Source organism: Amblyomma maculatum, chromosome 6 (assembly GCF_055883805.1).
Source record: "Amblyomma maculatum isolate TAMU_Amacu chromosome 6, ASM5588380v1, whole genome shotgun sequence".
Lineage (NCBI taxonomy): Eukaryota > Metazoa > Arthropoda > Arachnida > Ixodida > Ixodidae > Amblyomma > Amblyomma maculatum.
This window is the reverse complement of record NC_139349.1, coordinates 28,428,887-28,455,153: the sequence shown is the minus strand read 5'-3', so window position 1 is coordinate 28,455,153 and position 26,267 is coordinate 28,428,887. Positions and strand designations below refer to the sequence as shown.

Here is a 26,267-nt window from a genome sequence, read left to right as displayed (position 1 = left end):
GCATGAGCTTGGAGGGATCAAATTGCACGCTCTGTTGAAGCTTTGCAGGGCATGTGTCAGATAACTAAGCTACGTCGAGAACGCCTGGGCAAGGACGTTATCTGTCACACGCGTATCTGTAATGCTGCTGAGTGTGCTCGGTCGTTTATCGCAAACCAAGCTGCTAACAGCAGCATTTTTGAGTCACGATACGGTACAGTTGCAGCCCCACCTATGCACTGCAGGTTCCCTATTGCGAAGGCAAAACAGCCGTTTATGCAACAAACTGGTCCCACGGGGGCAGCTAAGCAGGTGAGGGAAAAAGCATGAAGGCAGGTTTTCTGCAATTTTATTTGCATTAATTAAGCACGCCATCGTGATCTCCCTTCGGTACCGCTAACGCTTTTATGTATGATTCATTGATGGTCCACTGACCCTCTGTGGTTCGAAACCGTGGAACTGCGCTTGCAAGATATCGTCTTAGTGTATACTCCTATTAGGAGTTGCATTTCGAACAACGAAATCTGGCGTTTCGTGTTCGCCATTATTAAGAGATTCTTAGAGTGTCTTGTTTTTATATTGTCCGACAACGTGAAACTGCGAATTAATAAGTCAAAGGAAACAGAAATTGTCCTGGACACATTAGGTCCTAAAACTCTTTAACAGCATTGAAGAGCGTTAATGTTTTCAAAATTTTCCAGTCATTACACTAGCACACGTATTGCTAGCATATATATTGCTCATAACATGACTTAAAAGAGGACGTCACATTGAGAGTAATAATTTTTATGTCTTCGATATAATTTCACTGCACAAGAGAAGTAAGTGGCCGGAAACCTTGCCAACAATAACATGAAAACTGCGCTTCTGTTCTTTGCGCCGGTCGCCGATGAAATGTCACATAAAGCAGCCTCCGGTTACTTCCAGTGCTGCGCCCGTAACGAAGGAGCTGGCAGTAGGCGAGCACAGGAATTTGATGGCTTCAGCAATCTCGTACGGCTTGCCGGACCTCTTGAGCGGAGTCATCGCGCGCACCCTTGCCTTGATTTCTTCGGGAACCGGAGCTGACAGCGGTGTGTCTGTCATTCCTGGCAGCACGGCGTTACAGCGAATGCCGTGGGCCGCCATTTCCTGCGCTACCGTCTTGGTAAATGCTATGACGCCACCTTTAGATGCGGTATAGGCGGCTCCTTCTGGCCAGCCAGTCTTGCCCAAGATACTGGCGATGTTCACGATGGCTCCACCTCCATCAGGCAGGGTTTTGCCGGCGTCACACATATCTCGACAAGCTGCTCGGGTCACCAAGAATGTTCCCTGGTAAAGTGAGTACACCAAATTATATTATTATTTATCAGCAACTTGCGCAGCTCGGGGTTATAGGGAACTGAGTTTTGAACATGGGCGCGCTCTTAAAACTAAAAAAACAACAACAAAGAACAATATTACGAGGCAGGGCTTAACGCCCCACAACTCTACGCAGGTTATGATAATCACAGTAATTAGGAGCTCCGGAGTAATTTCTACGCTAAGAACGAAGAGTATTCCGGTGCTTTTTGTTTCAACCCCTGCAAAATATGGAGCAGCGCGCTGTAATAATTCTGGTATCCTTGGGTTCAAACGTCGAATTATAGCTACTGGCGCCTCACAGTGCGCAATTAAAGAAACACAGGGTTGGTTTAGGGTTTATAGAGTCTTCTCAGCTTTATCGACAAGGACTAAGACTGGCTTCGGGACCCGTTATGCCCTATAAAAGAAAAAACAAAGTAAAGGAAAAGTGTGAGTTTGATTAGGCTTGTACTTCAGCTAAGAAGCCCTCTTGTTTCTGCTAAGAGAGAAAGTGCGGCACTTTAACTACATATACACAAGGCATGATTGGGGGGGGGGGGGGGGGGAGGGGGAGATGTAAGTGAAGAAAAACCTGGCACAGTAGCAGATCACCACGACAACAGTGACAGGCCTCTGTGGGCTTAAACCTTGCATTCTAAATTACAATGCAGTAACATATAAACAAATGGGCAATACAAATTCAAAACAAAAGAAGCTGAACGTTTAAATAAGGCTCTGTAAACAACTCCATCAGGTCACTCATGCTCAGTTACATCACGTCAATGCGTTTTGTTGCGAAATCGTTTGAAGTGTTGGGAAGCGTGTGCGAAATGCGATGGCAACAGCAATTTGTGCGTGTGAAAGAAATTTTCCATGGTAGTCGCAAGGGACGAACGTAAATTGTCCTTGTTCGCGAAGTGTAGCTAATGATAGAAAAGAATCTAACTTCCTCATTACCGCCGTTGTGTAACTTATTATTAGACTCGTGTTATAGTTATTAGTAGCTTTTGTAGTTATGCTTTTCTTTCGGTGTGTTCAACACACGAAACATTTTCCACAGCCCGAACTACTTTCTTCAGTAGCAATGTAAGTTTGATTAAGCTTTTGCGTATAGTATTTCCCCATATCAGTGCACAATAAGTGAGCCGGGTATGGAACAAAGAGGTATATAGTAGCTTTTAACACTGGCAGGGCAAAAAGCCGCAATTTCTATTAAGCATGCCTACTACCTTTGATGCTCGTGAGCAGAGATGGTCGACATGGTCATTCCGAAGCATATGCTCAGTGAAAAAGACTCCAAGTGCTTTGGCAGGTTTTTCTCCTAAACGTAGATAATCAAATTAAAAAGGACTGCAGAATCTGCATTGGAGTAATGCGAAAGCACGGATGCTGCTGTTGGTTGCTTTTGGTCGCTTCTAGTTGCTTCTAGTTGCCTAATAATTCACTTCTTGTTTACCCATTTTAGTTTTTGGCACTTTCAAATTGCGTGCCAAACCCTTCCTACGTCTTTTTTCGGGTCTACTTCCGGTTGCGTGACGTCACCCTAACTGACTGACTTAAATATTTCACTCTTTGGTACTTTCAAGTTGCGCGCCAATACCTTCCTATGCCCTTTTTTGGCTCGACTCCAGGTTGCGTGACGTCACATCCTTGACGTCACTTTAATTAACTCATTTAAATAACTATTTATTATTTGATACATTGTGGCGTCATCCTAACTGATTAATTAACTATTTAGTATTTGATACATTCAAATGTGGTGCAAGCCATTGGCTAATTATAACATTGTCGCCTTTGCGTTTAAATTTCTGCCTCTAATGAATTACGTAGTTACTTATTGGCCTAATTATTTTTCGGACACAACATTACGTCACCCTCTATTGATTGACACTCCTCATTAAGCTCTACTACTCGATTACTCACACCTGCTATGAACAACGTTTACATTTTTGCCTCTAAATAATTACCTAATTAACTTATTGGCCTAATTATTTTTCCGCACACAACATTACGTCGTCCTCTGTTGATTGACACCACTCATTAACATCTAACACTTCCCAATTACTCACAAGTGCTGCGGAGACGATTTTGGTGACGCAGTCTGCTGACAGAAATCTGTGAACATAGCAAAGTAATGTTTTCGCGTTAAAAAAAGTGGAGAGTGTCAGCATACTCCACTGGCTTGCCAGAGGCAAGTAGGAGAACACATTTTTTTTTAGATTTGTTTAACACTAAGTTATTACTCTCTGTTCACTCCTGTAGCATGAAACAAGTAGAGCTTGCGCGTGGTCAAATTGTGCTCCAATATTTCGCAGTAAAAACATGATATGGTCGTCAGCGTACATGACGAATTTGGGCGCGTATTCAATTTTGTATCAAATCATTCACATAAAAATAATACAGGACTGGACCCAGAATGCTTCGTTGTGGCACGCCACACCCAAATGTCTTATGAGCGATATGGGCTTATTAATTTCAAATAAATGTGTACGGAATAATAATGAAGCGAGTATTTGTTAAAATAAAACCTACGAGACAGTAATGGTGAACATCACCGCGTTGCCAATCTGTGAATTCTCTATACGTGCATGCGAGTACCTGTAGTACATGCAGAGATTAGTGGGGAATGAATTGCCAGCCAGGGCAGCCTGACAGTGAGCCGCTGGTTTTCAAATGGGCGCGTTACATAGAGAAGTGTAGTTGCATTTTAACAGTTAGCTCCATTCGTTAGGCCTTCTGACCATTGTTCTTATGGTGTGTTTCCGCACAGCGTTGCGGAGGACAACATGTATTCGTGGCCATCTTTCACGCATAGTAGTGCTCTCAGTAATTATTCCCTTCGCTTGGTAATATTACGGCCGATAGTCGGATGCCGTCCACAGTGGCTGTGTTCAAAAGGTTGAGAAAGATCCGCGATTTTATGAAAGTGATTGCTTTGCGCATGCTGGAATGATTCTAGTTTAATGTATTCAAATTTTAGGCTGTCTTCAGAGCGTGATAGTAGGCCAATATTATAATATCTCGAAATAAATAAATAAATAAATAAATAAATAAATAAATAAATAAATAAATAAATAAATAAATAAATAAATAAATAAATAAATAAATAAATAAATAAATAAATAAATAAATAAATAAATAAATAGGGAATTTGCAATTTAAATAGTCTCCTTTACCAGGTCCTCACCAACGGCTCAAAATCCTGCCTGCTTTCGTTATATAGAAATTAGGCTCTTCTCAAGGTGAGTTGTGTTATGTGTCATACGCTGAGGAGATCATTATATTTCTGCCGAGTCAAACGCCCTCTTCTCAGCTCGCCTGAACAAAGGCTGCACAGAAACATGTTATGTTGCTGTATAAACTCTTACACGTGTCATTGTTATCCCGTATTGAGCGTCTTTTTTGCATCATCTCGCAATAAAGTACCTTGAGTTGCGAGCATCCAAACCGGACGTCAGCGGGTAAAGTGTCCTACCTCAATCAACTTGTTTGGCTGTCGCAAACTCACCTTGAGATTGACCCTGATGATTTCATCGAAGTGCTCGTCGGTACACTCGACGAGCGCACATGACCGGAGGATGCCGGCGCAGTTGACGACAATGCTGAGCGGCAGTGCGCAATTGCATCTGATGCTGGTGAAGAGCTGCTCCACAGATGACGAGTCGCCCACGTCCACGTACAGGGCTTGATGCTCGGAATCCCCTGTTCAGGAGCAGCGGCACAATTAAAAGCGGAAAACTCCGATGTATACACCAGGGAGTGCATAGCACAACAGCTCGATACTGTTATGAGCATGCACCTGCCACGCTGGATTAGAGGCGGTCGCTTCAACTAGCTGAGCCGAAGCCGAAGGTTGCCTGATGGAATCGAGGCTGGAGCGGAAGCGTTTCACTGCGGACAAAATAACAAAGCGCATAGTGCTTTGTCATGCTCGAGTGTGCTAAAGAACCCCAATTTGTCCAGTTTATTCTGGCCCTGTCCACTAAACCACGTCGGATATCTCATGCACAAGGCTTACACGGCACCAGTATTAGCTGTCCCACAAAGCATACAATTCAAGTGACGGCTTACTTATATGCAATATTCAGTCAAGTCAACATATGTTAGGTAAATTTCTTCATTTGAGAGTTGGGAATTAGCATTTGTGGAAAAAAAAGGTCAACAACCGCACAGAAACCGTTAATACTGCAGATATGAGTGAAATTCGGCACAGACAGAATGCAGCGGTGACCTTGCTTCGCCAGCCTGATTGTGCCCGTCTTGAAAGTGGCGACTATGGGATTAAGGTTATGCCGACTGATTTCTTTCACAGGAATATGTTATGGCTTCACTAAGACGTATATTTCCACATGTTTCTCGCTTGCCTAAACTTCCTGCCCACACACAAATAAAAAAAAAGTGAGGATTTAAAAAATATTGCAGCTTGAATCGTACTACGACCAGTACTTTTGAGAATCTCCTTTAGTTCTCCGTTCCCGCTTTTTTCCTTTCTTCAGCATTTTACATAGCGCATTGCCCCCTGTGCGACATCTACTGTCTTGTTGTTCTCGCTATATTTTGGTTCAGCTTTAGTGTATTGTTAAATAGTGCTTAATTTCTCCCTCCTCTGTTTAGCATTTAGTTTACAAGACCACTGGCTTTGGAAGCTAAATTAAAAATTTGGTTCGTGTCCTGTCATATGCAAGGAGCGAAGGAACTGGTCTAACCTGAAGGCAGTTAGTTGAAATATTTAGTTTTTAAAGGCTTGCCGCTTCCTTCATTGTTAAAAATAAAATTAATCTCATTGAACGCGCAAGAGCGTGCACAGAGCTGTACTGGTATATAAACACGCTTAGCGGTAAGTCATGTAAACGGCGGCTCCCTCTCCTCAGACCCAACGTTTCTTTGCGCAACTGGTTCATTATATTCCTCTCACGTAGGTTGCGATGCCACTGAATATAAAGAAAATGGCGGCTGGTGATACTTTTGCTCCTGCATTTTCAATACTAGAGCTCCAATTTAACTTTCGCACGCTTTTATGGCAAAGTGCTAATTTCTCTTACAGCAGCCCTTGCTCAATGCACCACGATCACCACAGTTTGTTCTGCAGTATTCAGTATAGCTTGTTTTTAGGGGCCCACGAAGGTTGGTAGTCGAATATGCAATGCAACAAATACATGTGCCGTGTTTTTATTGCAATATGCGCCTTTGCACGCTAACTGTGGCAGGGTGGAGGCGGCGATTATAATTACAATTTTGCCGTCTGGCTCCCAAGGGGAGAATTTTTTCTAAGTAGCCTTTTATCGTTTCCTCTTTATCGTTACTAAGGTTTTTTTATCTGCTGGCTAGAATGATGGATTGCACAAGGCATGTTTACCAAGGCTATTTACCTTTAAAAAATCATAAACCTGCTTAAGCACCATCTATCCCATTTTTTCCTTGATAACAGCGCATCAGAAAGCAAAAAATGAATTATTGAAGCCTTTATTTGATTGGAGAGATTGCTCTCGACCGCTTCTACGTAATTATAGAATTAAGAGGGGTGGGCATGAAACACGCTCGCTATACTGTCGATCTGAGCGCTGTAAGTCGACCTCTCTTCGACTTCTCGAAGCAGGTGCTCTCACTGCCACCGATGGTAATGGTATGCTGTATTGTGGAGCTTGGTAGTATCTGATGTGCTAGGGGGCATGTCGTCAAGTGGAATATGCTTAATTATGTTTCTTCTCGTGAAAAAGATGCGCATTGTCATATAAGATGTTTTAGGTCTGCTTTACACTGTTCCTGACAGTGGGTGCATGTGTTCTATTTGAATGTTTCGTGTCTGCCGAGAAAAACGCACATCAATAACTAGGCATATTTGTTGTTTTTTTTTTTTTTTTCACTGTCTAAGGTATTTCGCCTTATGCTTTAAGGTTGCGTTGATCTGGCATGCTAAGCTCAAGTTGCTCACTATTCGGCGAACCTTTAAGCATGGAAGTTTTGCACCATTCTGCGCTTCCGAATTCTAGGCAGGTCTTCATACTGATAGTTCTAGACGTAGTCATCAGAGTATCCTCAGAAACGTTATGCAGCGTACTGTGAAAATCTCTTCTTTACCTTCTTTGTACAAAGTTATAAAGAAATGTTTTACGTCGTTGCACTGGCGAATTTTGTAGCGCATATCTGTATGAATAGGAAAGCTCGTTTTCGGGAAAAGAAATAATAAAATACCGTGTTTAACTTTATAAGAGGCACGGATGCCCTGACGCTCTCGTGTGAAAGCAGACTGAATTCGTACTTAGATAGTGACTGGAAAAGTAAATTCAACAGTCACACACAATCTGTCATGCCATAGAATGAAAAATGGTAGCTTATCAGAAAGGTACTGCAGCCAGAACAGTTGATTTCTCTGTATGCTTTTCTTATGTTTTTCGTTGATCGCCAACAGCTTTCGGCCTCATCTCTTTTCCCTACGAGAGACGACGCCAGACTCTCCTGCAAAAAAAAAAAAAAAAAAAAAAAAAAAAAAGAGCTCGACCACCGCAGGCGATTAAGAGCGTTAGCTCAAGTTTCCCAAAATTTAACCGTGGGTCCTTAATTCCAGTACCAATGCGTAAGTCACGAAACACGATTCGTTTAGTACCAGCTTCACCTCTACACGACCACTGCTTCGCCCGCCATGGTCACCGAAGGTCGCACCCCATCACGGTTTCGAGGATCAGAGGTCGTCTGTGCGAATCATTCGCACGTGTTAAGGTTCAGCTTGAAAAACAATTATGTACATCATTTGGTGCCAATTTGTTTGACACCCTGTACCCACAGAACCCTGTACCTTGAACGAGTGGCACAATGTAGCCACCAATGGTGATTGTAAGTGGCGACGCACACCCATTCCGTAATAATGTATATGGGCCAGTCGATGCTATAGTAGGTAATGCAGCGCAGTGGGGAGGGGGGGGGGGGGGGATGGGAGGCGGCACGTCACGGGGCTTTGAGATTTCATGACGTCAAATATGGTGAACCAGGTGGTGGACTGCATTGTATGGGTGGTCACTTCGTAGCTAAAAAATTGTTTGCAATGCTTCAGTATGACCATGTGACTTCGCCGACATTTTGAATCTGAGAGCTACGGAAAAACGGACGAGAAACCGGCAGATGTAAGCGGCAAGAGCGGTAAGAGAACCAGGTATGAAATACTAAAAACTCTTTACCTCATTATCAATAATTATCTAAAAATTAAAAAATCAGACTACTTTGAGATCAAAACTAATGAGACATCAAGGCATCGTCATAGTAGGTTCATTCCGTTGCCGGCTATAAAAAATAATTGCTTCAAGTTTAGTTATTTCCCGCGAACTTGTAAGGACTGGAACTCTCTTCCAGATTCTGCTGTTCGATCATCATCATTATCTGAATTTGTACGCCATTTAGAAAATTTCATCTATGGCACTACCATAGGGTGATGAGGTTCTATTGCTGTTGTGTAGGATGGCTGTTGTTCCGATTTCTGTGTAATTCATTTTTGTTTTGTTTGCGTGTGCATTCAGAGACAATTTTTGATTGACTATTGATTTTCATCGTGTTCTATATTGCTCATTTTTCGTTTTGTGTTTTCCACTCCTGTTACAGCCCCTTATGGTGGCTGACAGTATTAATAAATGAAATGAAAGCAATCTCATTTGGCTCTATTTATTGATTTTCAGATTACTGCCATCACTTAAAGCGCATTATTTAGAAAGTGTATCTCCATCTACAAATTGAGCGCGGCCGGTACTGACGGGCATCCTAACCTTCGTCGGCAACCCTGCCGAAGTTTTGTATTCCGGCACAATGATGAGTGCGCAGTTTTCAAGCTCTGGCTGTGTTCCTGATTAACGACAAAGTTGCTTCACAATAAGAAGCCCGCACTGCCCGGTTGCCTCAACAACTGTTCCAGTGCACACCGACGACTGCTGACATCAGCCGCTTCGGCGTGTTGTCATATTCTGAATAATTAGAAGACGCTGATAGCATTCCTCCTGTACACTTCTCCCTGCTGTTTGCAGCGATACGGCAGGTGAGGATGATCTTCTTCAGTCGGACAGCGCGAACATGTTTATGCTCTAACCGTTCTGTGCCTGTGCGCCGTGTCGATTGATCCAGATACTCTTCAGCTTACTTGGTGCGGCAAGTCGCTTATGAAACGGAGTATAAGCGCGGTTGACGTAGCCCATTTAGCTGACGCACTAAACGTGTGGCTTCGGAAGGCAGCTCAAGCTGATGCCCGTAAGCAGCCGCTCTTATTACGCTTTGTATCATGGCGGTGTGATCCTCAGGCAAGCTTTATCTCTATATTATTACAGACTAGGAATGCTAGAATGTTATCACAAATAGAAGCCAGTTCATAAAATACATTGAAGGCTGAAGGCTCCAGAACCCGGCTCGTGCAAGTGATTGAAAAGTCAGTGATCGTTACAGTGTACTAGAGTAAGCATGTAAAAGGCAAAAAAAAAAAAATGAAATTGTCCAAGTAATGCGAATACTATCTCCCCAACAGTTGGGGGGAGTAAGCCTGCAACGCGGAAGTCCCCCATCTGCAGCGCTCTGGGAGAAGCAAGTCATCGAAACAGCGATAAGAACTGTACATTTTGAGCATTGAATGAGATATGGCTTGTTTACCTTCGTCCTGAGCCGAAACAGAATGCTGCTGAGCCTGGTTTTATTTTATATGAGCCGCAGTATAATACCCACAGATTTTTTTCTTGTTGCTCTTTCAGAAGAGTCAGTCTTAAAGGTAGTGAAATATATCCGCTTTTTCCTTCGACTATCGTAAAGGTATGGCAGTTCAAGGAAACGATGTCAATCCTCACTAGTCGGCACAGACGAGGCATACTGGCGGTATTTTTTTATTACACATTCTGAGCTACTGTCCCTGTTTGGTGTGTTTTTTTTTTATTTCGGTGAGCTAGAGCTTTTTTTTTTATATTTCGGTGAGCTAGAGCTCTTTACTTTGGAGTCAACTTTTTATACATGGGTATTCTTAAACGCGGCTTTATTTGGATTGTTCTCTTTTTAGAAAAAGTTGAACACAACACCACTTCTCTGTGGAAAGACATTCGCGGGAAGCTCATGCATCCTGTAGTGACTTAAAGAAAAACGAACATTTACTCAACACGGTTGCTGGTGAAATAATATCTATATACCTACCAATATCTTTTTTTTTTTTCAGTTTATAAATCAATAAATTGGGAAGAGGAAGAAGTACGTGGGGAACATTTCAGTCAGTGACATGGTTATCGCTGAGCGTGTTCAAACTGACTGTCTACGGGCTGTGTTCGCCGCTGATCTTCCCAGACGCAGTAACATCAAATAAACCCCCATCCAACAAAATAAATAAGGATACTGAACAAGGTGACTCGCACAAAGAAATAAAATAAAGAAAACACCGACCGAATAGGTTTCGGTTGTAGGTGTACCATACCCTGGAAAAGACATCGCCGTAAGGAAAGGTCCACCAGAAAGCAATAGGAAAAAATGTCCCCTAGGCGGACATTCACTCTAAGAGTAAATATGTCCGGAACACACTTCACCAAAAATTGGACATTTTATTAGATTATGTTTTTTATTTTGAGAATAATTTTAACCAATGTTTGGAAACTGGGTCCGCTGGGTGCCTTGCATGTTTACAGGAACTGGAGAGGCTTGGCGAGAAAGCATGGTAAAGAAACCCACCAGAACATAACATTTAGCGAGTACTATACAGTGCAGTTCCCAGTTCCCCAGCTCAGAAATATCACTCTTTAAGACATCTCTAATCACCCCGCTAATATTACACATCTAAGGAAGATACAACCGGCTCTACTCACAGGTATCCTCGAGAGCAACCCACAACAAAGGCGCCCATGGAGATCCACGAGGATCTTCCGATGACGCGGATCAATCATATCTGCGGCGATAGCGCGAAATTCGCGCTACACTTCCGGTGGGAATGCACAAAATGCAGGCCTAGCCTTGACCGATCTTTCATCTTGGCCACACGTAACTACCCCTCCTGTGCATCGAAAGCGCTCCCCCCCCCCCCCCCCCCCCCAAAGAAGCGACAGGGCTGATTTTAGAATACCCGATCACACTGGGATCATGGCGCGTAGTTCTTGCCAAGAAAAATGACTATATCTAGCATTTCGATCAGTGATGTCCTTGAAGCGAGCAGCGATCGAGAGACGCACTTTTCCACGACCATACGGCTTTCGGCGCCATGATCTTTTACCTTTATTACGAACGCGCGGCATCAGTTCTATGTTTTGCAACTTGCAAGCAGACGGTTATAAAGAAGCGCTGTAGCGTACATTACCGAGAAAACCACGAGGAAACTCAGTCTACGCCTTTAGTAAAAAAAACAAAACAAAAAAACAAAAACGGCGAGGTTCAAGAACACACATAACGTTCAAGCTAAAACTATAAACGAAGATGTAATGTATAACAGTAAAAAGTTGGCGACAATGAACGCAATTCACCACTGATATGCCGAAAACCAGACACGGCGAAAGTTTGGTTCTGCAGTACGTTTGATTGCATCTTTTGGGGAACGTTTTTTGAACTTTTCAACTTTTTCTACATTTGATCCGGCACTTTTTTTCCTGGGCCACTTCATCCGGGGACGTTTACTATGGAGACATTATTTTCCGCGGACGTTTTTACCGGAAACCCGTTGTGGCCAGAAGCTTCAGAAAATGTAGACAATACTTTTGTGTCTATTTTTGCTTATCGGGACGATATATTACCTGCTTGTGAGGTGTATTTTCGCTATGGACGAGGATTGGTTGGTTTGTGGGGTTTAACGTCCCAAAGCAACTCAGGCTATGAGAGACGCCGTAGTGGAGGACTCCGGAAATTTCTACCACCTTGGGTTCTTTAACGTGCACTGAAATCGCACAGCACACGGACGCCACTCCGTTTCGCCTCCATCGAAACGGAGCCGCCGGGGCCGGGATTCGATCCCTCTTCCTTGGGCACAGTAGTCGGGCGCCGTAACCACTGCGCCACCCCGGAGGGGCGCTATGGACGAGGAAGGGAAGACCAACAAATCAAGTGAAAGCTTGAGAAATGTTACGAAAATGCTGCTTTCTAAGCACGAACCGCGACTACACTTTACAGATGTAATTAGAATATTTATTTAAAGCTTGACTCTTCAGAATACAGCATCCCATATACAATAAATAATGCTTCAATGTGGACACCTGCATATTGGCAAAAAAATTGGCTGTGGTTTAGCTCTGGTTAAACTGGGTTGAATTGCGTTAGCAATACCTCCATGGCTGCGTTCGTGGTTCAGCACATATAGTGTACCTCATGGTGTAGCTTGAGACGTTAAAGCGGGGCTTCATATGTGGGCTGGCAGGAGCCGCCAATTTGGGTCTCTCGTTTCACATGGGATGGTTATGTCAGAATTAGCCTGCGAGGACCGTGGCGTTCATGTTACCCCCATAGGCCACTAAGGCACGTTCATAGGGCTTGGTGAAAGCCGTATTCGGCTCGGCTGCGGCTCAAGGTCAAACGTGGCTCTTTCCGGGACGACGCGACGGACTGAAACCTGGCGCAGTACTGCTAACACAACAAAAATATGCGCTCTTCTGAGTGAGAGGTAGAAGGCATTTTGGTTGTGGTCGCATCATCAAAGCTCGTCGATAAAAAATATGGCCGATTTGAATAGTTAAGTACGAATTAGATGCGTAGCATCGCTTATCACCGTTATACTTTTCATGCATTTTACCACACACATCTACGATTTACACCCTCTCCCAATATTTTCCCTCAGCTCACGCAAGAGGTGGCCAGCAGTCACAAAGACAAACAGCGCCGACGGTTGCGCTTTCAAAACAAACAACACACAAACCTAAGGCCCAAAACATTCTGATTGCTGAACTTTGTCGGTTGCGCGCGGGGGGCGGTTTCAAAGGGACGTATGTCCAGGCGTCTTCTCGAGAAGACACCGACAGCAGCTCCCTCTGCCGCGCCTTCTCCCCAACCCATGTTTTGCCGCGATTTATGGCCTCCGCGCCCTTCCCCCCCCCCCCCCCCCCCCTTCCCAACCGAGAGACAAAGCTGTTAGCGCCGAACCCACGACCACTGCGCTTACGCTGTGCTTTTTAACTGTTCTGGTTTGCCTCTTTCGCGGAACGACCGAAGCGCGACTTTTCCGAGAATCGGAACGGATCGAACCGGCGGCGTCGCCCGTTTCCATGTGCTCCTATATCACTTCTGAAGTGCGGCCGCCTGCGCGACTGTCATAAACTTGCATAAATTCCGCCCCTTCGGAATCCCCCCCGCGACAGTGGACTCGCGGCTTCGAACAGACATCGGCGAAATCCGTGATTGCGGCTAGTAGTGCTACGCACTAAAAAAAAAAGGATAGCATATTATGCTCGAACTTGCTAAGCTGTGATCTGTGCTGCGGAAACGAGGACGTACGCAACACTTTCTCCTACCTGTCAAAGATCCGGCCACTTTCCGTGCGGCTTCAAGTTGCTTGTCGGCGACCACTACGGTTGCACCATCGGCAGCGAGGGTGCGGCAAACGGCCTCGCCTATGCCGCTCGCTCCTCCCGTCACCAAGGCCAGCCGTCCGCAGAGAGCCATGTTCGCTGGGTTCTCGCTAGAAGCGAAGTGCTTCGAGATACACCCGGAGCCCAGCAGTTATCGCACGGAGAGATAGATTACAATGATATGAATCTGCTGTGGGGATACGGCTGCATGCAAGTCTATCGCGCATCGAATGGGCAGGTGTTCGCGACCGTGTGAGATTGAAGTCACGCAGATGGCGAAATCCCGTCTGACCGGCTGGCACACGACATAAGTAAATTTCGCTACAAAAAGAAGGAAGATGGAACAAAGTACCGGAACACCCTTGAGCCCTAATGTTCCCATTGTCAGTGATCATGGGTTGGCCGTATGCCTGGCGCGAGCACTCTTGATGTTAGTGATTTGGCGGAATACCGTCAGTAGCGATTAACACGACGAAAGTGAAGGCCCGGCTTGAAACGTAAGAGTAAAGACGCTTCACCTCTCCAACGGGAGCCTTGCTCTCCGTCAAGGCGCTTGTGTGTGGAACTTGCGTGACTCATTGACGAGTTCTTCGCAATTGACCACAGATTATTCTAAGGCTTTTCAGTTTCTTTTTAATTAAATATTTGTGATTGAAAAAAGGGGAAAAGGCTTGAATAAGCAGAAAGAAAGGTGCAACTAGGCACCGCTTGTTTTGTTTTTGGATTTAAACGGGGTTGTCTTAAATAATTGTCAGGACTGGCCATCTAGCATTGTCTGCAATACCACTGAGGTGTGCAGCCAGGTGCGTTCGTTCGTAAGCATTGATCAATCTTGCAACCACTGGGAGAAAAGAGAACCCGGAAAACTTCGGAGTTGATGGTGCTTGTTCCTCGGTCCTTGTCTGCTATGTATGTACATGTCTTCATTTATTTACTAATGAACCTGCCGAGTGAAAATTTTTATCACTGCAAATTAAACGTCTTTGTCATGGGCAGGTAGAGAAGATTCTTTGATATGCCAAGCTAAAATATCTGAATGCATGACGATTTCAATCTGTGCACTGAAGACAAAATGTCTGACCAGCTTCACACGAGTACCGACAAATAGACGACACCGCTGAAATATTCAACAGCTTTTAATTTCTGTTAGTTTGAGTGCGGCTTGTACTGTGCTACTAAATATTATAAAGCCACAAATATTACTTTGCCTTGTACTCCCTTTTAGCTCCTTGCTGAACATGTTTTGATTGCAAAAATACGGCCCTGTAGAAACAGTCAAACGCATATTAATTGTATTGGCTGCGTGAAAGTAGTTGATAATTGGTGCGACATTGGCGGCTTACATCGACTAAAATAATCCGTCCTGAGCGATCAATATCTAGTAAGCAGAGGTTCGCTGAAATAATCGTGCAGAATATCGGATTTTCGGTAATAGCAACCGCCTTCTTTATCGATAGTTTTGACTCTCAATTCGACCTGCCGAGCATCCTGTCGGCATTTCTAATTAAGTTGAAACAACGAGCGAAATTTCTTCATGCTCCTCAGCCATTGCGCCATATACTAAAGCCCTCGTCTGCAGCGAAATGATTTTCAGCCATCGGCATGGCACCGTGGCACCATGTGCCATATGCCGGGAAGGAAAAGAAGGAGAAATGACCACTCCTCCCCCGGCATGCACACGCACAGTACTGAAGTCCTTCCTTACTCATGTCAGCCTAAAAAGGGTCTTTGTAATAAATAGTAAGCTAACTGGCACGTCAAAGAGTAATGAAATAAACAGGTTTGACGGCATATACATAAAACGAAATTTCCGTTTCAGTTCATCAAGTTGGAAAAATAGTGCCCACCAACCAAACGCATATCGACGCACGGAGTGAGCATGTCAGCTTTGCCAAATAGCTGCCATCGCACACTGCTGCGCCAAGAAAGCTACAAACATGTAAAAATGAACCTTTCGCCGGGAGTGTTTGGCTTGGAAGAGACGGATCTAGATATAAGGCCAGATTGTTTATACTATAGATGCGTAATGGTTCTGTTCGAAATGGTCACTCAACTCAGAACCTGTGGCTTGAACCGCCTCTCTGAGCGGAGTTGGGAGCCGAAAACAACAGCTGCGCTGCGACGAACACTCGGGTCGCTAGGGCAGCAGAATGATCTGGATTTGGGCAGGACGAACTTTTATGTGGCACCTCTCGGGGATCGTTACCTTCCAGGTATTTTTCTTGACGTCCTATTTTAGCTCTCGGAAGGCTGTATTTTAAACAGTTTAGGTTTGTTCAGATTAAGCGCGATTCAACGCAGAGGCGATGCAGAGACATTTTCGCAGATCTTAGCAGAATGCGCGAGTTTGCAATCAAATGCGCAACGGCAAAGAATATAAGAATTATGTAAGGGGCAGTGACGAAGTGCGCCGCAGGAGAAAACAATTGAACAATTGAGCCTCCTTCGCCATTACCTCATACTTCAATTTTCCAATAAAAATTTGATTTGATTGTCAGTCAGATTGCCAGTATTTGCAGAACAGTAAAACAATCGGCCAGAAAATTATGCCAGGTGTCTTCAAGTTTCAATAAAACTAATTATTGGTCGTAACTAGTTTAAAGGTTATTAACTCTGTGCTTACTCTCCCGTGCAGCTGTTCTCCGTGTGGGGTTTCCTAGCCGTTCTGCTGCTTCCGAACAGTGATCTGACATAAGACAATGGGTAAGCATACAATGCACACGTACTATTGAAGGGGGCACCGGAAACTAAATTAGGTGTTTGCCTTGTTTGCGGGTGCCCAGACACCACGCATTTTTAGTGGAAGGTTAGACTGGCATACTATAATGTGGGGCAGTGAAGCGAGGCAACCACTGACAGATGTTGGACGTAGGCATTTCCATAATTTTTGATGTATAATGGATATTGTTTTCCCTGTAGTTTGCTAATGATACAGTAGTCACGCCGTCTTTAGCAAATGTAATCGGCCTACATGGTTGACTTCTCAGTTGTATATGATAGGGCTCTTGCGCACCACTGGCGCTGTAAGTTGTGCACCACTCACGCTGTAAGAGATTTAGATCTTGAGCAGTGGTGGCACAAGAGATCCGCAACACGACTAAAAAGCAAATCATGTGCCCAATTACGTCTTCGATATGAGTTATATTTGCTACAACATAATGATGTTTTCAGAGCATTTACTCTGAGCGGTGTGCCTGAAAGCAAGGCTTCGCATTTAGCAAATCGCAAGGGAATTTTCCTTTGTCTCAAAACATGAGCACTGCACTGAGTTGCTGAGCGGAACTGTATGACCAAGTGCTGAAAAGCGCACGTTATTGCCTTTGCACTGCAAACTATATGTTGCGGAGAAGAACCAAATTTACCATTGTTGGAAAAAGTCTCGCTGCTGAAAGGTTCTAGGCCACACGACAATAGCTAAAAAACGTAGAAGAAATTCCTATCAAGCTTTTTCGGGGCATTATAACGAGTCTTAGTGAGCTCACGGCATGGACGTAGTCGCAGAGTTCGAGGTTTAGTTCTTTTTCTCAAAGAAGAAAGTCCCCAGAAAACACGATTGCTAAGAATGTTTCTTACCCAGCTGAACGAGTGGTGATGTGGTGTAGTTGTTTACAGCTCAACGTAGCAGAAATGCTCGTCATAGCTGATGGAGCCAACTGACTAGCAGCCATGATATATGCAAGATGGCAGAAGACCAGGAAAATTTGTCGTTTCCATTGGTTTTAAGCAGTAAGGTTTCTTCTGCAGAGGGGTTCAGTGCTATCCTACTTCAGTGTCGTGTAGGGCGTAATCGTCCAACTCTGAATATTACCAGAAGGATGAAAATAACTTTAAAATTTATCCTTTCTTGGTTGAGATGCACAAAGACGCCAACACCATTTGTAGTAGATAACTCCTTTTAAATATAGTTCCTACAAATGTGACTTTTTTGAGCTACCAATGAACTGAGCTCATCAGATTGTAGTCGCTATGAAAACGGACAGTGCTTCGACAGATATACTGCACTCTGGATTTTTCATAAAGCTTATGCATAATTTATACCATTGTGAGGTAGCCGATAATTGGCCGTAATTTGCCCTAGGGTTGGTACTTGCGAAAAAGCGACGGCTGACTATTCTCGCACTTGTCCTCTGTGGTGGCTTCTATAGGTGCGATCACTCGGCTTTTGAGTCTGAGATGCGGCTTCAAACCCCACTGCACCAGCAGCGTTTCGATGAAGGTGATACACAAGGTAGCCGTGTGTTGTACGATGTAAATTCACGTAAAGAACGCCAGCTGGTGACATATAACCTGAACCGCCTGCAACAGGATTTCTCTACAGCCGCTTTAGGACGTTAAACCCCATCACACAAGCTCCGTTGCCAGGCCGCAGCGCAGCTGTACTCATATAATATCGCACAAACAGGATGAGCATGGATACCGTGTCAAGGCCGGTGTTTCTGGGCTCAAGCAAGGTGCAGTCATTGCAGCTTCGTACAGTTTGAAGCAGAATGGTTATAGAAGCCGCACGCTCTGAGTCTCCCAACTTTGTCACAATTGTGCGCATTGTACGAACGTCTAAACTTAATACATTTTTGCATGCACCCTTTGTACACATTTTATTAAGCAGCCACTTAATGTAAACAAGCATTTGCAGTGCATTCCGCGTGATGTCGGTTACATGGTCATTGACGGTGATAAAGCATACACTTAATTCGCGGTTTGTTATGAAGTAATTGAACGCTTCTGAACTGATGAGCTACTGCCATTACTTTTCTGACGAGGCTGTGACACGGCCGCAGCGTTTGACCTGCACTCTCAGTACCCCGAGTACCTGTCGCGGCCTGGATTCTATGCCATGGACATGCACAACCTGCCCTACCTGCTCCTCGCTGCCGCTCTTGCGACAGGGTTGGCTGTGTCGATGATCATATGCCTTTGCGCGAGGCGCCGCGAGGGACTGCCACCTCAGGTACGTGAAATGTCTTTGTTTCACTTTTTTTTAGAAAACAGCACTCTGGACGACAGGGTTTCTACTCCTACAGAAGGGCATGACATTTGATACATCTCAAGCTGCATGTGCTAAAAATCATGTAAATTCACTCTTCGCAGGCTAGTTAAAGCAAAAATGTGTAGAAAAGCTACTTCCTGGTGTGAGATAAAAGTCATTCTGCACCTGTCCGACCCTGCAGCAATGCACAGCTTACGCTCCCCTTTTCTTGCAATCAATAGGTAGAGTATGTGCATTTAGAAGTCCTAAATCCCTAGAAGCTGCTATGTTCTGATGTTCCACTGTAAGGTGACTCTTGTTTTCCTATAAACTGCAAAGCTTTAAGGACACTTTAGAGTTGTTGGCCACAAAGAAACTGCGAACGTTAGGGGTGGAAAGATGATTGAAAGAAGAGAATAAGCAGATACTTTTTACTAAAGCTACCCTAATCATATCTACCTAGCAACCCGCCGTGTATAACGTATGAAATAAAGCTGCAGATGTAAAAATTGGGTTTTCATAACGTTTAACGGATCAAGCACGCATCTCTACACTTTCGGCTCTTTCGTATCCTCAACCATTGGCACTTTGAAAATTTGATACTCTTCATGTTCTTCACGATGTGTACAGCTGGCGGCCTCCCAAGCGGCGATCACGGTGGCTTGCCCAGCCGCATTGCGTTCACCAAGCCTGCCTGAGATAGTGCTATGTCCACCTTACAACGACGCCGGCAGTTTTCAAGACGACTGCCTTCGAAGGGAAACAACAGCTGTGGTGCACTGGAACCAGTCTCCGCATGGGAGTCTTACCCCCTCTCCGCATTATTATCTGCGCGTAGGATCGCAAAGCAAAGAGGGAAATGGACACTAGACAAGTATTCCCGTAAGGACTATTCAAGTACGTTGTGTGACAGGGACTGGAGAATTGCAAATGCAGTCAATCGGACGGCCTTCGGCCAGGAAGTAGACGAAAGCGAAATGGGACGTTAATGTAGGCAACGCAGGATATGTAGTTTTAGTTTGTTCATGTGCTTCTACGTAAGGTAAAAAACATGCTGGTTTTACCCGATGCTCATTTCATAAGTGCTAACAACTCTAAGGAAACTAGAAGGCTGTAGGAAGCTGTGCTGGTGCCGTCTGACCCTTTCATTCGTTATTTTGTTGTATAGCGCATGTCATATGGTGGTTACAATGTATGAGCTAACTGGTCAGCATGTTCTTTCACGTTACATTTGTTTCGGAGGCTGCAAATTTTGTGCATTTTCTTCAACGTGGGCCCCGCCGGGGTAGTGCAGTGGCCAGACGCCCGACTACTGCGCCGGAGTACCCGGACTCGATCCCGACCGCGGCGGCTGCGTTTCGATGGAGGCGAAACGAAGAGGCGTCCGTGTACTGTGCGATGTCAGCGCACGTTAAAGATCCCCAGGTGGTCGAAATTACTCCGTAGCCCTCCACTACGGCTCCTCTTCCCCTCTATCCACTTTCACTGCCACCTTCCTCCCTTCCCTTACGGCGCGGTTCAGGTGTCCACAGAAACAAGTGTGACAGATACTGCGCCTTTCCCTTCAACCAATTCTTCAACGTGAACTACTTGGTGCGCACGACCGCTGAATTTTTTTATGCGTGCAGAGAGAAGATGTGCGAAGCATCTGGTTTGCTGCCTTCTCAAAAAAATACCTTCAACTAGAAGGCACTGTCATCTCTTTGGACATGAAGAGTTATCGTAGTAGTACTGTTTGTTTAAAAGCGTCTCGCTGAGGAGGAGGAGGAGGAGGAAAAACTTTATTTAGCCCTATATTATTTGGCGGTTTTTGGACGTCTTCAGAGATGTCTGCTTGTTGTATCCACAAGAGTCTTCTCCGTCGACTTCGTTCACTTTTTCACAATGGTCGGTTGCCCTCAGTCCAGGGCTCCGCTGGCTGCTGCCGCCCGTTGGGCTCGCTGTACCAGACCTTGCTGGTCTTCGCAGCGGTCGCTGGACAGCAGAGTCTCCCATTGCTCCGCACTCGGGTTTCGAATTTTGGGGACCACATCTATGTTTTGACATGCCCATGTGATGTGATATAGTGTTGGTTTTTCATCGCACCACGGACATCTGTCAGCGTATATGGTAGGGTGCATTTTGTTTAGTATGTGTAGGTTTGGGTATGAACCCGTCTGTAATTGTCTCCATATGACAGTTTCCTCTCTGGTGAGAGAACTGTGTGGTGGGGGATATCGCATTCTTCTTCCTCTATAGTTTTCTAGTATGGCCGAGTATGCCTTGGGTGCTGGCAAAAGTTCCGCGGACCCGTCGGATGCTCGGAAAGTAGTGTATGCTCGAGCTATCCTGTCAGCCTCTTGGTTCCCTGCCACCCCCATGTGCCCCGGTACCCATATAATTATGTGTCTGGTCTTGTTTTCTTCGTGGTTTTTAATTCTGTCGCTCGCTTTGAGGAGTATACGGAGCGCGTGACGACCAATCCTACCATTCATGAAATTTCGACAGGCTGTTTGAGAGTCCGTGAGTATCGTTAGCGACCGCCCAGCTCTATAGCCCTCCGCCACCGCTAGAGAAATGGCTATTTCCTCGGCCTCTGCTACTGTGCAGTGTCGGATAGAGGCGCTGGTCACTTCGCGTAGAGACGAATTGACCACCGTGGCCACTGCAATTTTGTTGTGTCCTCTCGAGGACGCGTCTGCATACACAGTCGTGTCTTGAGGAGCGTATGTTTTTTGAATAAAATCGGCCCTTGCTTCTCTTCTACCTTGGTGGAGGTTAGGGTCCATGTTTCTCGGGATTGGAGCTACCTTGAGGGACTTGCGAAGTTCGTCGGGGATCGTTACCGTCCTCGCTATTTCTCGCATCTGCTCACAGTATCCGAGTCTCTGTAAGAGCGCTCTTCCAGTCGTTGTCTGCAGCAGCCTGAGTTTTTGCGACTCAAGCTGCGCCTCGCGTAGTTCTTCGAATGTGTTTTGCAATCCAAGCGCCATGAGCTTTTCTGTAGACGTGTTGCGCGGTAATCGGAGCGCTGTCTTATACGCTTTGCGTAGCAGGGCATCCGCTTGTTGTATTTCACTCTTGTTGAGGCACTGGTAGGGCAGGCTGTACATAATTCGGCTCACTACCAGGTTTCTAACTAGTTTTAGTGTGTCCTCTTCGCGCATGCCATGCCGCCTGTTGGTGATGCGGGTGATCATGCGTGTCACTTGTAGCGTTGTTGTTTTGAGCATGGTAAAAGTGTGACTACTGCGTTGGTTCGATTGTACCCACATACCTAATATTCTTATTGTTGTCTTTTCAGGGATGGGCATTCCTTCCAGGTAGATGTTGAGTTTCAGGTTATTACTGGTTGGGATGGTCCGGTTTTGTTTGCCTCTCCACACTCGAAGCAGTTCCGATTTCTCGGTCGAGCATGCGAGTCCTCTTTCTCCGAGATATTTCTGTACACAGGAGGCCGCTTCCTGTAGTTTTTTTTCCTTCTCCCCGAGGGAACCGGTGTTCGTCCAGACTGTTATGTCGTCTGCATACATGGCGTGCCTGATGCCTTCGATCTTCGCTAGTTTTCGTGCCAGACCTATCATAGCTATATTGAAGAGGATAGGTGAGATGACTGATCCTTGTGGTGTTCCTTTGTTTGGCGCGTGAATTTTGTTTGATCGAAGGTCTCCCATGCCGATGGTGGCAGTTCTATCTGACAGGAAGGCTTTGACGTACCCGTAGATTCTGCGTCCGCAGTCCAGGTCGTCTAGGCCTCTAAGGATTGCTTCGTGACTGACGTTATCAAATGCTCCCTTGATGTCAAGGGCCATTATGACATTTTCACCTGTTCGGGGTACGTTGCACAGCACATCTTCTTGTATTTGAAGCAGCACGTCCTGCGTAGAGAGTTTTGCTCTGAAGCCGAACATGGTATGGGGTACATGTTCATTATCTTCCATGAAATTTTGCAGTCTGAGCATCACCACCCGCTCGTAAAGCTTGCCGAGGCACGACGTGAGCGAGATGGGCCTGAGATTTTCAATTTGGAGCTGTTTTCCAGGTTTAGGTATCATAATTACTTCGGCGTGTTTCCAGTCTTCGAGAACCGTCTCCGCCTCCCAGTGTTTGTTTAGAAAGCTTACGAGCTCTTGTATGAGGTCGTCACTCAGGTTTCGGATCAGGGCATTGTCGATTCTGTCGGCTCCTGCTGCCGTGTTTCTGGTCGTATTCCTTATGGCCGCATAAACTTCTTCCACAGTTATTGGGCGGTCGAGTTTCTCGTTTTCGGCTCCGCGATAGGTTCCTTGGTATCGTGAGGGGTTGCGATCACCGAAACATTTTTTTCGTGCCTTCTCTAAAAGGTCGGTGTCCGAACCCTTGAAGGAGTGGATAAATCTGTGGATGCTTTTATTGTTTTCTGATTTTGTTTTGGTCGGATCGATTAGTGCTCTTAAGAGATTCCAGGTTCTGGCCGTACCTAAGGTTCCCTTAAGCGAGTCGCTGAATTGTTCCCAATTTTGTCTCGCGAGTTGCGCTGCGTATTCTTCAGCTTTTGCCGTAACTTCTGCTATCTTTAGTTTTAGTTTCCTGTTGTGTTTTTGCTTCCGCCATCTTTTGGTGAGACTGCGTCTGGCTTCCCATAGTCGCAGAAGGTGCCCGTCTACTTCGGGCGTTGTTGTTGTTCGTCTTACACTTTTTGTACATTTGTCTCGCGTTTCTGTCAACATGCCACTCCAGTCTTCTAGCGATTGAATGCCGCCTTCAGATTTTTTGCAAGCCCCGCGGAATGCGTTCCAGTCCGTGAGTTTTGCTTGTCCGATCCGGCATCTTACCCTTTCCGATGATATTCGCGTCCGGAGAATAAAGTGATCGCTACCTAGGTTTTCCATCATGTTTTCCCATTGTGACTCCTTGCTCTTCCTTACGAACGTGAGGTCCGGGCAAGTGTCCGTGCTCACACTATTACCGATTCTCGTGGGGGTCGCGGGATCTGTGATTAGATTGCAGCCAAAATATTCGGCTACGTCCGCTAATGTTCTTCCCTTGATATCTTGTTTCCGGTATCCCCAACTCGTGTCCATGGCGTTGAAATCTCCCACGATAATGAGTGCATTTTCTTTGGCCAGCTTGTGCGCTCCGTGGAAGAGTTCGAAGAATTTGGCTTTTCTTTGTCTTGGCGGGCTGTACACGTTCAGTACGAATGTGCTCCTTCCCTTTCGCCTTTTCGGAATGATTTCGACAAGCGCGTGCTCGATGTCCGTGTCGGCGATGGTATCGTGCCTGATTGCGGGGATGGCTTTGATGACTAGAACGGCTGCTTTACCTCCGTTTTGGCTCTCGTAAACATCGTACCCCTGTAAAGAGGGCCTGGTTCCAGTCTCTTGGAGCGCAATGACATCGGGGGGTGTAAGCTGTGTGTTTATGTATTGTTTTAGTAGGGCCTGTTTTTTGCGGTAGCCTCTGCAGTTCCATTGCCAAATTTCTAAGTTTTCTTGGTCGTGCTGACGCGTCTTGGTCATGTTTACGTGTTCGTGCTGTTGCCTTGTTCGACAACGAACGCCGTTAACGCTGGACGGCTGTACGCTCTTTCCCGAATATTTTCGTTATGTCTTTGTTTTCGAAAAGCACTTTTGATTTCTGAGATCTGCCCCTGAAATTGTGCTTGCATCTGTTGCATTTGAGATTGGATTTGCCGCATCATATCCTGCATCATCTGCTGCATCATCTGTTGCATTCGTGTTTCAAGTTCTCCATTGTTGGATGCTTGTGGCTGTTTTGGAAAGGCTCTAGTGATTTCAAGCTCCCGCTGTTGTGCCTTTAGTGTTTTTGTTAGTTCCTCGACCTTGCGTTCGAGGTCATTTTGTTTGAGTCGAGCGAGTTCAAGCTCGCGTCTGAGTGCATCACTGCTCACGTTTTTAGCTTCTTTGACAGGAATATTTTTGTTGTTTGTATTGTTTGTGTTACTATTTTCTACCGAGTGCGGATTAATGGTAGATGTCCAGCTTACCTTGCTGCCGCCTTTCTGGGAAAGCTTCTTTTTCTGCTTTTCTTGTTTGTTCCCCTCCTGTGAACCGGCCGGCGACAGAGGTGGGAAGGAATTGGACCTTGATCGGCTCCTCGAGGTCTCTCCTTCTGAGCTGAACCATCGCTTGCGCGGTCGCCCGCGTTGGCCACTGCGCCCTCTTTCCCCGCTGGGATTTGGTCTTGCTTTTTTCAGTCTCTCGGGGCACTCTTTGGATCCGGTGCGATGTGCCTCACCGCATATTAGGCACTTGAGCTCGCACACATGGTCTTTCGTCGGATTTTTATCTCCGCACAGTCCGCACACAATAATGTCCGGTGTGGGGCACACGTCGGAGCGGTGTCCTTGTTGGAAACAGACGTAGCACACTTGCCTCGTGGGGCGGTACTGGTAGCACGGTAGTTCACCTCCGTAGTATATTACGAATTTCGGCAAGATCGGGCCGTCGAACGTGATCACTGCGGTCTTGGATTTTCCAAGCATCCTTGCCTGGAGAATGGTTACTCCTTGAGTTCTGACTCGTAGGTGTGCTTTCAGCTCTTCGGGAGACGTACCTGGGTCAACACCGTGTATTACGCCGCGAAAGACGTCCTCCGGAGCTGCCACGTAAGCGTTGACCTCGTACGACTTTCCGGCGAATTTAAGGTGGTTAATGCGCCGCACTAGGTGAGCCGTTTCTTCATGTGGGGTGCTAACGATAATGATATTTGATCCTGTACGAAGCCTTACAAGTATGTCCTCGTCCTTGCATTGTTGGCCGCACGCCATGATAGTTAACGGCGCGCGCTACTTGGTGTGTGGTGAGTGATTTCACCATGAGTCCTTTCTTGGGTCGAAAAATTATTTTGATGTCATTTTTGGGGAGTGGCGGCAGTCTTCGCCTAGGCCTCCTCTGCTCCACCTGTCCGGTCTTGTTGCAGCCGGTCGCATTACCCAGTGATTTTCCATCATGAGGTTGGGCGTCCGGGCCGGTTCCCGTGCCTTTCCGTTGTCCTTGTTGAAGTTTTTTTTTCTGGCGCTTGGATTGAACAAGCTCCCAACTGGCATCGTTGTTGTACCCGACGCACTCCGATGAGGAATCTGACGGGATTCCGTCTTCGCTTCCTGACTCGGCGTCTCCAGAGTCGTCTTCATCCATTCCTTGGAATTCGTCAAGGAGGAAATTTGGTGGTTGTGGCGACGCACTTGGGGCTTGGCTTGGCCCTGCCATATGGTCTCTCTTTGAAGAAGCGTCGCTGCTAGGCGCCGCCGTCGTCAATAAGCCTAGCGTCTCATGCTCTCCCGATGTCGTGCTGGGCGTCCCGTCAGGGTTAGCGGGCTGGTGCCCGCTTTGGAACTTTCAAGTCCGGTAAAGATCCGAAAAAATGGTCCTACCGCTTGAAATATTGCATCTAGGGGATCCAGCACTTGATATCTTCCAGTTCCGAATGAAATCCGGTGGCGAAAAAGCGTTGGTCCGGTGAAATCGGTCAAAATTTGCGGAGCCGAAGTGACGCGTGTCCGCCTGCTTCAACCGCCATATGGTAGTCCC

General features: G+C 45.8%; 2 protein-coding genes across 4 annotated transcripts; one reads left to right on the top strand and one right to left on the bottom strand.

The window, feature by feature from the left end:
- Positions 1-749: 749 nt before the first annotated feature.
- LOC146185309 ((3R)-3-hydroxyacyl-CoA dehydrogenase-like) lies at positions 750-26,267 on the bottom strand. Of its 3 annotated transcripts, XM_084606255.1 has the most exons (5): positions 24,722-26,267; positions 13,731-13,911; positions 4,814-5,007; positions 3,375-3,420; positions 1,115-1,293 (listed from the first exon to the last, which is right to left on the bottom strand). In XM_084606255.1, exons 1-5 carry the CDS (start codon positions 25,502-25,504, stop codon positions 1,250-1,252), a joined length of 1,248 nt encoding a protein of 415 aa, XP_084462381.1. In that variant the 5' UTR covers positions 25,505-26,267; the 3' UTR covers positions 1,115-1,249. The 3 variants fall into 3 exon arrangements, with proteins under 3 accessions (XP_084462378.1, XP_084462380.1, XP_084462381.1); XM_084606252.1 differs by lacking the exon at positions 3,375-3,420 and having other exon boundaries at positions 750-1,293; positions 24,722-25,500; XM_084606254.1 differs by lacking the exon at positions 13,731-13,911 and having other exon boundaries at positions 750-1,293; positions 24,722-25,496.
- LOC146185310 (uncharacterized) lies at positions 16,423-20,281 on the top strand. The gene is made up of 3 exons (XM_084606257.1): positions 16,423-16,490; positions 18,566-18,735; positions 19,384-20,281. Exons 1-3 carry the CDS (start codon positions 16,487-16,489, stop codon positions 19,621-19,623), a joined length of 414 nt encoding a protein of 137 aa, XP_084462383.1. The 5' UTR covers positions 16,423-16,486; the 3' UTR covers positions 19,624-20,281.

What these genes read in the sequence shown, in the direction of transcription:
- LOC146185310 (XM_084606257.1), top strand. An exon ending in GCGAGGGACTGCCACCTCAG is followed by an intron (nt 18,736 to 19,383) that starts GTACGTGAAATG and finishes CGATGTGTACAG; the next exon opens with CTGGCGGCCTCCCAAGCGGC.
- LOC146185309 (XM_084606252.1), bottom strand. Translation starts at nt 25,219, where the DNA reads ATGCTTGGAAAATCCAAGACCGCAGTGATCACGTTCGACGGCCCGATC. An exon ending in CCCAGAAAGGCGGCAGCAAG is followed by an intron (nt 13,912 to 24,721) that starts GTAAGCTGGACA and finishes TGTATCTCGAAG; the next exon opens with CACTTCGCTTCTAGCGAGAA. An exon ending in TCATCAGGGTCAATCTCAAG is followed by an intron (nt 1,294 to 4,813) that starts GTGAGTTTGCGA and finishes TCACTTTACCAG; the next exon opens with GGAACATTCTTGGTGACCCG.